At 38.8% G+C, this 16,660-nt stretch overlaps 1 protein-coding gene across 1 annotated transcript in view; it reads right to left on the bottom strand.

Moving 5' to 3' along the window:
• Window positions 1–16,660, bottom strand: part of Kif21a (kinesin family member 21A) — a 68,979-nt gene that overhangs the window by 24,019 nt on the left and 28,300 nt on the right. The window contains exons 14-24 of the mRNA XM_023711424.1: window positions 15,752–15,859; window positions 12,361–12,429; window positions 12,035–12,252; window positions 11,735–11,888; window positions 11,387–11,581; window positions 10,923–11,024; window positions 9,815–9,980; window positions 9,312–9,332; window positions 4,763–4,823; window positions 4,257–4,311; window positions 1,554–1,768 (exon numbers count right to left, since the gene is read on the bottom strand). Of these exons, the coding sequence (XP_023567192.1) occupies window positions 1,554–1,768; window positions 4,257–4,311; window positions 4,763–4,823; window positions 9,312–9,332; window positions 9,815–9,980; window positions 10,923–11,024; window positions 11,387–11,581; window positions 11,735–11,888; window positions 12,035–12,252; window positions 12,361–12,429; window positions 15,752–15,859 (1,364 nt within the window). The remainder of the gene's footprint in view (window positions 1–1,553; window positions 1,769–4,256; window positions 4,312–4,762; window positions 4,824–9,311; window positions 9,333–9,814; window positions 9,981–10,922; window positions 11,025–11,386; window positions 11,582–11,734; window positions 11,889–12,034; window positions 12,253–12,360; window positions 12,430–15,751; window positions 15,860–16,660) is intronic.

Raw genomic sequence — 16,660 nt, 5'->3', positions numbered from 1 at the left:
ATATATCCTGTCATATATATTTAAATTAAAAAATAAACAAATAAACAACAAAACCCCTGCGTTACCTGAATCTGGATTCCAGGCCACAGGTTTAGTCTTGAAGTTCCAAGCTCTCTGATCACCTGATTGACTAAATGCTGAGCACATGCAAGTTCTAAAATCTATCCTTAGTTCAATATCATTATTTTCACCAAAAGGATTTCTGCTACTCTCATTTTATCCCAAGAGCAATAAAGCCACAGCTACACTGGTTAGCAATATCCAATAGTTAATTACATAAGCCATGTCAAGCACATGCAAGAAAGTTCTGCTATCATTATAATTAATTTTAGAAACTATGCTGGCTCACGGCATTACTTAATAGAAGATAATGGAAAGGTCTTCATATAAAGAAGAGTACTGGGCCAGGGAGATGGCTCAGCAGCTTAAACATTTACCTGGCAAGTGCAAGGTCCTGAGTTCATTCCCTGGTACCACACACACATACACACACACACACACACACACACACACTCATTGTGGAAAATAGATATTCAAGGATGTAGCTTTTGTTATTTTTGTATTATTTACAAAGTCTAATTTTAACATAACTTTAACCAAAATATAATTTGGTTAACATGTTTTAACATACTTTTTACCAGAGCATATACATACATAAGATAAATATATATACATTAGCCTGTGTAGGAAAATCTTTCTTTATTCTCAAAAGAGCAATAAAAAAATTTTAAGCAAGACTTGTCTTGAATAGAAAGTTTCTTGTTCAGAATATCAGATGGGCAAAATAATACTTTCTTCAAATCCTTAATAATTCCAATAAAAATATTTAGTACAAGTATTTAGTCATGAAATATACTTCAAGGTAAAGAGAAACACTGAGAATGTATTAATTTTATAACTGCTGTTTCTTCTTTCTTTAAAAGGGTGAGCAAAGAAAGAACGAGGACATGAGTAATTTAAATCAAATCTGAGTTATAAACTTTCTATTCATATAAAGTACTTCAGGAGTCCCTAAATAAGCTTCGTCTGTAATTCATGTCTCAGCCTTTGTGCAAATCAGTTCTTAGGGTTGGTGAGATAGTTCAGCAGTCTAAGCACCTGCCTGGCAAGCACAAGAACCGTGGTTGAAGCCCCAGTACCGTGTGCCATGTTCGCCCCACCCTGGGCACATTATGCTGGCCACATAAACAGGGCGAGATGGCGCACACCTGTCATTCCAGTACTGGGGAGGCTGAGACAGGAGGTTCACTCCAGTCTGAGATATGCAGCGAGACCCGCTACCAACTACATAAAAAAAATAAATAAAAATCACAGTTCTTAAGAACAACCCTCAAACCTGAAGGAAAAAAGCAACTCAACAAAGAATATCTCACTTTAAATTATTCTGACAGGCCAAAAAGGGGGGCAGGGGGATAATACCTAACAGATACTATCTTGAAAATGAGAGATCTTTCTTACAGAAATATGTTTTAAAATGGAAGTAAGAAATAAGCAACATGCATATTTTTTAAAAGCCAAAAGAAAGAAAGTTAGTGTAGCTGGGCCAGACTTACATGCTGCCTATCTTAGAAGGTAAGCCAGGCGGGGGAGGAAGCTCTTTGTCCCTAGCAGCGGTGCCACAGGTGTCTGCATTCGTTCCAGTCTCTCGCCCTTCTGCAGCAGCTGGGTGAGGGCCGGGCAAGGAGGCATCTCCTGCACTAGCGTCGGACGCTAGCTCACTGCTATCTGCGTACAGCAACTCCATCTGCGTGGTGGTTCTCCTTCGGGCCTGGTCAGGGGATGGAAGGAAAAGCAATCAGGAGCAAAGCTTTTGCACAGAACCTGATGAGAAGATAGAAATGTGGATCAGTTGGCACAGGTTAAAAACATGTAGCGTCTTTCTCTAGCAGGTGTGTCAAAAAGAGCATATGAGGCAGTGACAAGCCACAGGCAGAGTCAGAAGAGCCCTCTGGAGGCCACAGTGACCCCGAAGGGGCACAAGCGGATGCGCCGGTACAGTTCTACACACTTTGTGACTGCAGCATGCCGACAGGTGACCCCATTATGTCAGTTCACAAAAGAGGAAACTAAAGCAGAGGGCAGCTAAACGGTCTGCCAAGGCCATCAAGAGGAAGTAGAAAGGCCAGAATAAAAGCAGGACAATTTGCCTGCACGGTAGGGTAGGATCGCACCACAGGTGGCTATTGCTTTGATGTATTTTGTAAAAGAGAGAAGGGAAAAGGAGAGAGAGGAAGGAATGAAATAAAGAACTCAAGAGCACAGGGATGCTCAACTACATCCTGATTTTTCTCTTTTTTCCAGTTATTTTTAAAGTAAAGTTTTATCTTTTTTTTTTTTTTTAATTTGACAACACTTATTTCTTATCTTTAGTCTGCCCACTGGATGATTCTATACCAGCCTGCACCAGTCTTTGGCAGTAGAGTGGGGCTGATGAAATTATTTTCTTTAAAAATTAAACTCACTATAAGCATTCTTTGCCTACTCGTGAAAACCAAGTGAATGCACAATGGCTGTTCATAGTTGCTTGTCGGTATCTCTTAGGAAACGACAGATAAAAGTGGTTACCAGAGGGCAGGCACGTTGTTTCATTCAAATTTATGTCTCTTGCAAGTAACACAATACCAGTATAGATCTATTTAAAATAAACAATCAACTCTGTTTTTTAAATGAGTGAAAAAGAAATTACATGAGATTTTATCAGCATCTCTGCAGTTCAAAGCAAGTAGCAGGTAGCACTGCAGAACACATTTGGAAAGAGAGTGCCCTGCAGCTGTCTGTGACACTTTCAACACTCTCCAGAGCCAAGGTCCTAGGACAGAAAAGAATCTTTTCCTGGGACTCTCTAACCACAGTAATTGTGTCAGGAAATGACTTCCAGGTCACGTAGGTCTTTCCTATCTCTCTGACATCTCAGATGGGCACAACTAACTAGGCTTGGGCAGGGCCTGAAAAATAAAAGTCACCTTTAGAGATTCTCTTCTCTGCTTAGGACTGGGTCCAAACCTTACAGAATATTTTATTTGGACCAGGGAGGCAGCTCAGTGACATAAGCCCTTGACTGGCATGTGCAAAGTCTCAAGTTTGATCCCTGGTGCCACAAAAAAAGAATGATTTCTTTGAGGTTTCACAGCCTGGTTGGCCAGTCAGAACAATGAAACACAAACCATGTTGCCAAGCCAGTAGGTCAAGATAATACAAAAAAAAAGAGTGTGGAGATGATTTGTGATTAGCTTGCCCAGCGTTTAAAACATAAGGGAACGCTATACAAGAACCTCTATCTAAAGTTTCTCTTGAAGAAACAAAGGATCTGGCTAGTCTTAGGCTCCTGTTTCATGTTTCCCTATGCAAACAGGAGCAAGACTTGGTGGCTGGTGGCCCTGTGCATCAGGCGGGACACGGCCTCTTCAGGTAATCACAGGATCCCCTGCCTCCACCTCCCACTCCTGACTTTACATCCAGGCCAGGTAGGTATTATGCTTTCAAATCATTCCATAAATATTTACTAAAAACTGAAAGAATTCTTAGTTACCAAACATTTTAAGATCATTAGTTAACTCATCGAGTATCAAATGCAATTGTGCTCAATCTGAAATGTTCTACGTGTATCTTACATGTTTAAGAGCAAGCATCACTTATACTAATATATAAAACCCTACAAAAGAGCCACGCATGGTGGAACATGCCTATAATCCCAGCACTGGAGAGGTTGAGGCAAGACAATTACCATAAGTTCAAGGCCAGCCAGGGCTACATAAGAAGTACAGAGTGAGACCCTATCTCAAAAAACAAAGCAAACAAACAAAAAACTACGAATATTTATTACAGCTTCATAACTTTTATCATGTGAATTATAGGTCAGCTTATTATTCAGACAACCTCAAAACACTAGTTAAAATAAATAAGAAAAACTTATAACAATGCTAAAATGCCAAGACTCCTGAAAATGCGATGATTTGTACCGTACACTACAACATGGTCTGCTAACTGCCTAAGAATCGGCTTTTGTAATCACATTTCATGCAGTGAAAAAAGTGCAAGAATAAATTCCAAGTTCCAGCAAGATTCTTCAAAAACAGCTTTTTCAATAATCACTTAAAAAATAGGAAAACTGTAAATGTTTTACAAAATGAAACATTTTTGGAAAAAAATATGCCTACTCACTGTACTAAGAGACAAACCTGAGCCTGTGTGCTTGATAACAGCAGTGACAGGGGACAGGGGCCACATGTTGGCCTGGCGTTTGCAGTTCTCCTTACCTTGTTTTTTGGTTTCATTTCACCACAAAGCTTCATAAGGTCTGAAGACAGACTGCTGCATACAAATGAAAAGTTAACCACAAGATTAAATGATAACCTATCATCAAGAACCGTATGCTTACTACTCTATGTTTACAACTATGAAAAAAGGTATATGTGAATGGAAAACACAGGAAGACAATACGTAAAATCAAAATAAATTTATTAAGAAATACTTCATTCTTTCTTATACAGCTGTGTTTGTTTGTTTGTGTTTTTGGTGGAACCAGGGATTGAACTCAGGCCCTTGAGCTTGCCAGGGAAGCGCTTATTCCACTGAGCCATCTCCCCAGCCCCCCTGTGTTTTCATTTTAAATTAAACATCATTTAGTTTGGCTCCAATACTATTGTTTCTAATGCTATTCATTAGCCATAAACTTCAAATTTGTTTTATAGGAACTGATATAAAACTATGAAAAAACTTTATAGGACCAAGTCAAATCTATTGGATCTAACAGCTCTCTTACCTTCCTTCAGATCCAGGGCTGTTTAAAGGTGCATCCTCATCAGAACTATCCTCTACATTTTCTATATAAAAAAAAAAAAAAAAGTCCAAAGCGTGTTATCTACGGGTCACAATTTCAACGGTGAGCACAAGCCCTACGCTACATAAACGTCAGCCCAACACCTCAGCCTGGGCTCTGCGGTCTTAGTAGCTGAATGAAAAGAGAATCGTGGAAAAATATTTCTAAGAAAGTCCTTGATTATATGTTCTGAGGAAATGTATTTAAAAAATAGGAAAACCAGGAATTTAAGTAATGATACCTGGAAGAATAACATATTTATAGGATGGAAATGAAATAATGTATTTATCTGACTATACATAATTATATAAATATTTTATATACATTTTTTCAGGGCTATATACTTTTATCCTGCACTATCCACACACATAAAAATCTGATGATTAAAAACACAAGGTCAAAATAAATGCTACATAAGTTGCTTTACATGTCCTGAGTCAATCATTAATGCTGGGCAAGTGAAAACATAGTTGCTACACTTATTTAACCTTTTTAATTTTAAAAAATTTTTGCCTTTCAGTGAGTGTAAACAGATACACAGAACTCACACCTGAGCATGCAGCCAGCCACACGAACAAATAAGACAAAAACAAGAGATTTGCATGCAGTTTTACAAACGAATACAAGCAAACCACTGCTATTTCAGAACAACTGTAGCAGACAAGGGAAACAGGAGAGAACAAACATATAAAACAAGTAGAAATATCAGTAAATCAAAGTCAGAAGATAAACTATTTAAAATGTCAGCAAGCTCCTAACATAATTTCTTAAATATACACATTATAAAATCATTCCACAAAACTAAAAGACAACATTATGAGAAACATACATGTTAACAAAATATATAGGGCTCACTTCCTTTTTAAAGTCTCTGTCCTGCAGGTAAAGGGCAAGAACTCCTTATCTTTCCACACTTCCTGGCTCTCTGCTGATGTCCTCCACCTGGGGCCCACCCAAGGGAATTTACGTTCAAAAGCAAGATGTGTAACTCACCAGGAAGCTTAAGGAGTTGCTTCAGAGGCAGGATAATTGGGAGCTAAGGAGACTGACTTTGTGGGTAACATAAGAAGTAAGGTCATAAAGAAATGGCAAGCTTAACCTCTGCTTTCATGTGCAAATGCAGGCTGAGACTTGCTGGTATTTTTCTCGCAGGGAGTGGTAAAACCAACCAGAACGCTAAGCTTTATGGGAGGAACCGCTGAACCCCTGCTTGTGCATGTGTGCCGGATTTAGAGATAATTATGTCTTCACAGAACCAAGCTGGCCAGACCAAAGAGGGCTCACCCAGACAGGCACCAGTCCAGACACAACTTCAGGACTGAGACTGACCTGAAGCTCTGGTCTTCTGGGCAGAGGACACACCATCACCTCACTGCTGCACTCCCGCCTCGGAGACAGTAACTCTAGCCCAAGGCCAGCAGCTTTTCTCATTATAATGGCTTTAATCGGAAGGCAGAAACAAAATTCCCTGCTGTCCTAATATGATTTACATCAGGATGAACCTTCTCAGTTCAACTTCATTGGAAGTTAACCAAATAGTTGGGGTATTACATGTGTATTTATGTTAAAAGGTAAAGACAAGACTCAGTATAGCAACCCTGCTCTCTTCAGAAACATCTGCTTACAAAACCACACTTGGGCTGACATACAAACACTTAACTTTGAGAGCATCCCTGGTCAACACTTAACTAATACCAAGGCTGTTCACTATGCCTCGACTGCCCCAGCAACAGAGGCTACGCTGATGCTTATTCTCCTTCCAGGAGCCTAGAATTCTGGTACATGCTCAACAAAGGATACCTATGTGACCATCTCCAGTAAAAGCCCAGGGACACTGAATGCCTAACGGATTTCCCTGGTAAAACACTCACACATATACTGTTGCATTTTTTTAAGAGCAGAACATTTATTTGGGAGGAAGAAAGCTGTCCAAGAGAGGGATGGAAGGGGAACCCCAGTAGTTGCCCCACTGCTGCATTTTTCTTCATGAGGAAAGACCGAATTCTATGTGATCTCTCGTGGGTGAGAAAGACCTAAGAAAGCTTGCACTTGGATTCCTGGAGGCTCCATCTATGTGTTTTGCCCTTTTGATCCAGCTCTGTGTCCTTACTACATTTGTCTCATAAATCTTAGCCACAAATACAACTATTCACTGAGTCTCCTAAGTCTTCTATCTAAGCTCTAGAGATAGGCATGATTTGGGCAAACTCAGTACAACTACTCAGTTACAAGAGTACAAGCCTCGTGGCATCGGGTGTTGGCCCTGGCTCAGCCACCAGCCTTAAATTCCATCCTCACCCGTCCTGTCCATGTTGTTTGAGAGCCATAATGTTTGTAGGCATCGTGCAAAAATATCATAGCGACATCGCCATGCCTCAGTTGTGCCACCCCTCATCCTGGAATGACTCTTCTGACCTCTTTCAATACTATCTTTTAGCTCAAATGTCCTCTCCTCCGGAAAGCCTTCATCATACTTCTGTTCTTCTCTGTGCTCCCACTCCTCCTTATACGTACCTTCCTTGCTCCTTCGTTATAATGTCACAGTCTAGTCACCACCTGCACACTCATCATCAGGTCCCTGGAGACAGGTTAGTGTCCCACTCGTCTCTGAACCCAGCACGCTGCCTAATATGTGCAATAAATTAGAGAGCTAACTAAAAGTTTTTAAAGCAAGGCAACTATGACTGCCTTCTGATGGTTTAGCTTCCATTTGTTTTCTTTTTCCAGCTCTTCTAGTCTAGACAATGTCCCCAATCTTGGGGAAAATTCTGCCTTGAGTCACAGCCTACATCATCTGAATGAGTTTGTCCTCTGCTGCCTGCTCTTCTTCATACTGTACACTGAAAGTTGTTTGGAAGCTGCAAAACGTAGCACTGCTTATCAAATTAGTAGCTTAGTATTTTTCTGCATCTAAGGAGTGCAAGGAATTTTTCTTCCAAGATAAAAGACGTCATAAATTTCTATAAATGGAGATATTAAGAAAACCAAAGAGGAAGAGGTGAACCAGCATAAGGAGGAGAAAGGGGGAAAAAAGCATGAAGAAAAGACTAAGAAGAGAAAGACGTGGAAGAATTAAAGAGGAAAGAAGGGTGGGGAGGGGAAGGCACAGAGGAAGAGGGAGGAAGGAAGAAAATCTGCTTGATAACACACAGAACGGCAAAAATGCTTTTTGTAACACTAGGCTCTGGAGCAGCCTAACACGACTCCTTTTAGTCACTTCTAAATGGTCTTGTGCTTCTTTACCACAGCTTCAGCAGCTTAGATAACAGATTTGCATATGACCATTACACTATGCTACACAATGCAGTTGATCTCAGGAAATATTAATTTGGTATTAACATGTAGTGTAAAAATCAAACAGGCCTTATGTTTTCTCTGACAACTTGTCATTTAAAATAAGTGCAAATTCAAAGATCACATTCATTCTTTTTTTTTTGGAACAAGGCCTTGAACTCAGGTCCTTGCGCTTGCCAGGGAAGCACTTCTCCTACTGAGTCATCTCCCCAGCCCATTTTTATCTTTTTTTTTATTTTTGGCAGAACCGGGGACTGAACTCAGACCCTTGAGCTTGCCAGGGAAGCACTTATTCTACTGAGCCCTCTCCCCGGCCCCAATCATATTCATTCTAATCACTCTTGATTAGAGCGGAAGGCAGAAACAAAATTCCCTCCGGTTATTGATTGCACTTAAACTTCTAGTTTCTTTCTTTCTTTTAAATGAAAACATTTAGAAAACATAATAGCTATGTAATTTGGGGGAAGTTATGATCCAGATATTTAAATAATTTTTAAAACCCTTCTCTAAAATAATCATTCTGAATTATCACCAGTAATGAAATGTCCCTAGTGCTCCTGGTGCTAACCCTCTACCATCATTAAGAGCAGGCGACACGTTACCAGTGTGTGGAAATAGTTCGTATAGATTGGGAAGAGTAAGGGAAAAATGTTAAAAAGAAACCTCCGAACTCAGTGATTTCTAAAGCCCCTTCCATTTTGAAATTATGCTTATGAGTACAAATATAGAATTAAACTAGCCACATAAAGTACTCAGATAATTTTATTCAATTTATAATATTAAGTGTACCTAATTTTATAAAAACAGATGAGAATCTAACAAATATATACCAAAGATATATATAAAAGAATGTTATTTGTGAGGTTAAAACAACAGATGCAAGTTAATATATATATTTATTCTGTTTCCCTATAAGAAAGAGAAAGAGCTCAGAAGATTTATGAAACTGGAGCCCAAATACTAAAAGGACAATTAACTAAAATATATTCTCTAAATACCTAAGAATTCTTATATCAAGAATGTTTAATAAAGACAAAAGACTTAGTACATTCATGATCATAGATACATTTCAAAAAATCATGCAAAAACCAGTTGGCTGTCAATAAAAATTTTCAATATACAATGTACCACCATTAGTGTACATGAACAATTAGTAATTCATGCAGCTGTAGGTACACAGAAAGCTAAACATACTTACCTAATGGTACGCTATCTAGATCTGTATAAATAACAGCAAAAGGAAACAAAAAGCAATACTCCAATCAAAACAGATCCAATGTTAAGAACTCTCACATAAAACAATATTATGTAGCACTTATCAGACATATGGAATAGATGCCAGAGCAAACACAATTTATTTTAGGGCAGTTAGATACGCAGAGAAAAGTAATGAAACTTGGCTAACCTTTTAAATTAAATAAATAACCAATTCATTACCTCGGTTGGTCTTCTTTGTCCATAAAAATCAATTGCTTAATAAGGTAAAGTATGCCTTTTTAAAATTGGTAATCACTTCCTGGAACTATAACTACTTCCCCCAAAGTTTACATACACATGCAAATTAAAGAAAGAATAATTAGGACAAGCATAAGTAGGTGGAGCATCTATTCAGGCAAGCCATAGGGGAAGGAGATACATGATAAGCACGTTCAAAGGGCAGTACTAACATGCAACTTGTTAGCTAGAACTGTGTCCAGTTACCTTGTAAAGCATGGCCTAATAAGGCATCCAGCTCAGGATTCAATTCTGCCTTCTCCTTCAGCATGTGGAAGAGAAGCTGGTTCTGCGTAGCACTGGTTATTTCAGTTTGTTTGAGTCGACCTTCTAATACTTTGATTTGAGCCTCCTTCTGCGCAGCCTGAAGACCCTGCAATAACAACCACAGCAAAGAACTTCTTAGGTCGTACAAAACAGCAGCAACCACAAGAAGACCTGCATTGCACCGCAGATGTACACAGCACATGGGCTCTATGTCAGACACACCTGAGTATGTCTCAGTTGCTTACTTACAAGCTTGGGGACCTCGGACAGTTTTACCTGTCAAAATGCTATCTTCTGGAATCTGTTTCCTCACATAATATGACATGAACAATACTTATTTCCTGGCACATTGTGAAGATGAAATGAGAAAACAATATTAACTGTCTAGCATATTCTTATAGAACACAAGTGAGTCAGAAGTCGCTGTCACGTTTATTGGTAGCACACTAGAGCATTCATATTCACATTGTTTTTTCCACTTGATTGTCCTTCGAGTTGCAAACGATCGGTATTAAGCCAGTTATGACATCAAATTGAGGATTCTTCATTGTTAAAGAAAAATGTGAATTATTCTTCAAGATGTTTTGTCTGAGCTGACACACGAGTATAATAGCTAAGGAAGTCAATATAGATACTGTTAACTTTCTTAGCTCTAGTGAAAAGATTAAAAAATATTTTCAATTATGAATCTGCTTTATTACAAAGAAGTTTACTGAAAAGAGAAGCATAACTACAATGAACTGATCAACATGTGGATTTTTTTTTTTTTTTTTTTTGTATTTTAGTACAGGGTCCACAGGGTTTCACTGGACTTGTAGTGATTCTCCTGTGTTCAGCCTTCCAAGAGCTGGGATTACAGGCGTGTGCCACCACATCCAGTCTCAACTGCCATCTCAGCACACCCCAGGGGTGGGGTTGGCATGGAAAGTGCATAGCAGGCCAGGGACTGAACCCCTGCTGCTGCTCTCTGCCTAAGCAGGCACTTTAATCCACTAAGCTACTTGGCCGGCCCTACAACGCGGATTTTCACAGGGCAGTTACAACGTACCTTATTGATGCCCATCGACAGGAAGTGATCTAACAGGTATCGGGCTTCTGTAAGTGTGCAGGCATTAATGACCGCAGTGATATCCAAGGTCTCACCTTCTTCCTGCATCAATCCGGAGGTTCATAATCATTACTTTGATCTGGATGTATTTAAGCAGGAGGCAAAAGCCTAATGTACTAACCCTCTAGTACTGGAATAAACAATGAAACTGCTCAGAAAAGCATCATATTTGAACCCTGTACCAAGAAACATATAGGCTACCTGAAAAAGCACACATTTACAAAGTTTAGAGAGAATCCAAGGCCAAATGTACTCAATGGCACATGGGCTGTATAATCAATCTGCAAAATCACACAATCGGCAGAGAAATCTCGAGAGCAGATAGAATGGTTAAACTTGAGAATCAGTTTTCAAGACACCAAATACTCCCCATTAAACAGCTAAGCATTTTCTAAGTTACAAACCTTTGCTTCTTCCATCTGCATGATATTGGCTTGACAATCAGAAATACTGTCATTGATGTAATCTATGTTAGCAGTCAGTGACTCCATCTCCTCGTTGATGTTCACCACATTCTTATCCCCTTCTCCACTCTCCTTGATTATCTTCTCTCTTCTTCTTGAAAGTTTTTCTCGTCTTTTTGTGAGTTCTTCCCGTTGCTATTGAAAATGCAGGTTATATGTTAAGAAGTGATTTTCATCTCCTCATACATAGTACATCAAAAATGAAACAACAACCTGGTAAGTATTCATGGTATCCAGGGAACAAATTTGGAAAAGCAAAATGAGACGTCAGCCAAGAGTGTTTCACACCTTGAGGAGCCGGTCCATGTCAGCCTCCATGTTGGAAATGGTCATCTTCTGCATGATGATGTCAGTGACCCTGCGCTCGAGGAGCTGCCACTTCACGCGGGCTGTCTTGGAGGTGAAGACCCGCCCAGGCAATCCTTTCCTCTGGTACTTTTTTCTATATCACATGAAAACACATATAAGTAACAGTTACACACTTCTTTGATTGGGCATTGCCCGCTAGTGAGACATGTTTCCCTTGCTCATGGCATTCAGTACCAAAGGCCACAAAGATGTCAGGAGGAACGGAAGAGTCGCACAAACCTGGTGCCATTTGCTGTGGGTGTTGGTAAGGCCTGGACCCTGGCCACCACAGGAATTCTCACTTTCTGCTGTGTGCCTGCCCTTGACACTTCTGTCTCCACAGCAGCTGCACTGGAACCCATGTCCTGACTGGGGGCTTCACAGGAGCTCGGCTTCCGAGTGACCTTCCCAGCCACTTTATCAGACATGGGCCTCACTTGCCGACGAAGCGCTGTAACCTGAAACGGCCCCAGGATTGTTTCATTCTTTCAGCACATAGAAATATTTCATTTATTTCAAAGTCAGACTAGACTAATTCCTCCCAACGATCAACTTGCTTACTGTACCTCTTCAGTTTTGCGACGAAGAACCACTTCTTGATTTCTTTTTTGGGCTTCTAGGAGTCTAAGTTGATGCTATAAGATAAATGAGTAAGTTGAAGTAATGAACTGAAAAATATAACACCTCCCATTCTCAGCAGAATCTGAGTTGATAACTTATTTCCAGGAGTACAAATAGCTCTCTTATTTCAAGAAACATAAACATACTGATACAACCATTCCTTCCTTAAAAATGAGGTTGTCTCTACCATATACTTCCATTTATCAAATACTCTGGTGCTTATTATGCAAATACTTTTTACTTAGGAAATAATTCTGGACTGAAAAAGAACATGGATCCTAGTTCTGATTTTAGCATTTATTCAATTGCCCAATCTTGGCCAACGCTTAGGAATTAGATTTGAATATGCATATCCCTCCTAGCACCTAAAGTGTGTCACATGAACCTCCTGCTTGTACCCCAAATCCAAATCGCTCACTCTTTTCATGTTTATATTCCTATCCCATCAGATGTCAACTGAGAAAAGGGTTCTATTTCATCACTGTTATAGCCACACTGTCTACCACAATGAGGGACACACAGCCAAAGTTAATAAATATTTTTTAGTTGAATAGATTATCAAACTACTTACTGTACAGCTTGAAACTTATTACTACATTAAATCTTCCATTAATACAAAAACAAAAACTGTCCTACCGATTTGATTTGAAACTGTCTCATTGCTATTTGTTTATCAATAAAATTATGGCAAAAAAATACAAAAACAATTTGTTTCTTTTTTTATGGTCTACAAACATCACACTTTGGGGCATAGTCAATGAATATGACAAATAATAATTTAGAAAGGAAGCAAATATGCACATGAACAAGTGAGAGAGAAATTTCAGTACCAGCATTTATGAAATTAGCCAGCCTCATATATCTCTATTACAGAATACTGGCATCATATGTTCAGAGACATTTCAAAAGTTTCATCCTATGAGTTAATTGTTCAATATTGATCTCACGTAGCTCAGATGAATTAGCAATAATGAAACAGTACTATTATTCTTGTCACACAAGATTTTATCAGGGGCCAGGGAGATACCTCAGTGGAATAAGTGCTTGCCTGGCAAGCACAAGGGCCTGAGTTCAATCCCTAGTACCACCAAAAAAAAAAGAAAAAAAAAAAGATTTTATTAAGAACAAAATAAACAGCCAAACAGTGGAAATACTGTACCCAAATATCCTTCAATTAATGAATGGATTTTCTAAAATGTGCTCTACCATACAGCCATGAAAGAAATGAGGTCTGCTGCATGCTTCAAGGTGGTGAACACTGAAAACATCATGCCAAGAGAAAGCCACACATCAAAGGCCACACAGGTAGGGTTCTTTTGCCACGAAAGCACTAAATGAAGAGAATTCAGAGGATACAGAATAACTCTGTGGCTGCAGGAAACAAGAGCCAGTGGAGAGTAGCTGCTAAGATACGGGGGTTTTCTTGGAGTAATGAAAATGTTCTAGAATTAGATAGTAGTGATTCTACACAACTCTAAATGCACTAAAACCTAGAACTATTCCCTTTGATGACTTCCGTAAATTGTCTCAATTTTTAAAAATAGCAATAAATAGGCAATAAAATATATTTTACTTGCTTTTAATAGAAACAAACTACATAAATCTAGAATGCTCAGGAATTGATATGATAACTATACTAATTATGAAAATAAACTGCTCTTCTGAAGGGACAAAAGAAGAAAGAAATACATGTTCAGTCATTTGGTCAAATACATATTTTTCTACCTTACAACTCTCTGCTCTTTATTCTCTATTCTCATAGTATTTCAAAGCACACTTTCCTATTCCACTTTCTCAAATATATTATATAACCATATTTTTTCCAGAGAAGATTAAGAAAAAACTGAGAAAGAAAACAGGAACAATGACTGAAACATAAGAAATAAAGGACTGGGGTGGGTGGAAAACGTTCTCATGTCTAAGAAAAAAAATTATAAATATATTTTTCATTTTAAAAATATTTCCGGGGGGCCTGGCCTTAGCTCAGTTGTTTAAGTGGCTGCTTCCACAAAGCTGTCAGCCTCAGGTTGCTGTAGTTCGATCCCCACAACGCTCCAGCCAGCCAAACCACCCCTGAGGGCATTCAGAGCAAAAAAAATAAAAATAAAAAAAATAAAAATATTTCCAAGTCTTTGAAAAAAAAAACACAGGCATAATCTACAATCCTACCACACTCACAGTTAATATATTGGAATGCATCCTTCAATTATTTTTTCATCATTGTAATCCAGTATATATATTCATGAAGTACAACTTTCCACTTAATATTAGATTGTAGTCATTTTTTAATAGACCTATGTACTGTTTTCAAGTCTCACATTTTCCCCACACTGGGGATTGAACCCAACGCCTAAACACACTCCCAGCCTTTTTTTTTTTTTTTTTTTTTTTGACACAGTTTCCTTACACGGCTCTAGCAGAGCTTGGACTTGCAATTTTCCTGCCTCAGCCTCCCAGAGTGCCAGAATTGCAGAAGTACACTACCATGCCCAATTTCTAAGCTTGAATTTTTAATGGGTAAATAATAGTCCACTAAACGCAATGAATCATAACGCATTTACCCACTACTCCTGCTGTCAGGCAACGCTGTTGCTATGTCCTTCACAATTACAAATAACACTAAGCAGCTGGGCATGCCGGAGCTGATGGAAGCTGAAGCAGGAGTACTGTGAGTTCAAGACCAGTCTGAGCTACACGGTGAGTTCAGAGACAGCCTGCACTACAAGATGAGACCCTGTCTAAAAGAAAAATCAACCAATATCTCTAAAGAGAGGGTTTTAAAAAAGATTCTAGACTTTTTTTTTTAGTTTGAATTCATAGAAGGAGAATTCTTATGTCAAAGGGTATGAAAAGTTCTACAGGACTGATTATTATCCCCAAATCATCTGTAAAAATCCCTAGTAAAAAAATTATTTTGAAAATCATCCTGAAATTACTATCTTAAGTACTACTCAGACTGGTTCCTTGATCTCCCAGAGAAAAGCATTCACCCCCTACTATCTCCATCATCAGTTAAGAAATACACCTCCAGGGCCGGGGAGACGGCTCAGTGCAATGAGCGCTTCCCAAGCAAGAGCCTCAGTTCAATCTCCGGTTCCGCCAAAGAAAAGAAAAGAAAAGAAAAGAAGTACTCCTCCAGTAACGTGTATAATAATGCTACTTGTCTAGGAGCTTTTCTCTGGAATGCCTGTACCTCAAAGACTATGACAAATAACAGTGTATAAACTGACGCTTTTCTGTGATCTCATCCTGCACCTAGGTTAAACACGGCCTCCATTTATCAAGCACTCTTGTTCAACAGACACTAATCTCATATGGGAGTTGAAGTCTACTCACATCTCTTTTACGTTGATCCTTTTTCAATTGCGCAATCTCTCTGTTTCTTCTAGATTCTGTCAGTCGAGCTTTCTCTTGTTCTTCTTTCATTTGCTTCATTAGGCGAACCTAAAATTACATATGTGGCATTACTCTATCATATTAATTAAATAAACCACCGGTATAGAAAAAGGCTCTTAGAATTCTGAATATTTAACAAGAAAACAAGTGGAGTAACATTCAGTGATTCTTATTTTGACATGATTAATACATTTCTATTTCTATGGAATTTCTACCAAAGTGCTTTATTGCACTATGAGCTCCATAATCAATGTTCAGTTATTACATAACTTGAAGGGAATTTTGAGAATGACCATCAGCAGATGTGTGATCTTGAACAAGTTAATTAAGCTCACTATGCTTTGATGTCCTCATCTGTAAAGTGAAAGGAGTATTTCCACAACAGTGGACTACTGACAAAATTCAGTGTACCTAACGGTGATCGTACAAGGACCTCAGACAGAGCGAGCACATAACAAATTGTAGCTATTATTATTTTAACAACTACACAATATGTTTTCTAAATCACTTTCATATTAGCTATTTTAAAGAAACTACACTGGGCCAGGGACACGGGTCGGTGGTCTAAGTGCCTGCCTGAGAAGCACAAGGACCCAGGTTTGAATCCTGGTACTGCATGCTGTGCTGGCCCAGGCGTGGTGGCGCACACCTATAATCCCAGCGCTGGGGAGGTTGAGAAAAGAGGATCACTGTGAGTCCTAGCTGCATAGCAAGATCCTGTACCAAATAAATAAATCAATAAAAATTTTAAAAAATAAAAAAAGAAACTATATTGATTGTCATGCCAGATCTTATAAATAATTGAACCCACAACAATAACAGGTAAAAGATCAGGATTTGTATGCTCTT

The sequence above is a fragment of the Octodon degus genome, unplaced genomic scaffold (genome assembly GCF_000260255.1).
Source record: "Octodon degus isolate 3935 unplaced genomic scaffold, OctDeg1.0 scaffold00021, whole genome shotgun sequence".
NCBI classification, from domain to species: Eukaryota; Metazoa; Chordata; class Mammalia; order Rodentia; family Octodontidae; genus Octodon; species Octodon degus.
This window is presented reverse-complemented; position numbering and strand designations above follow the sequence as displayed.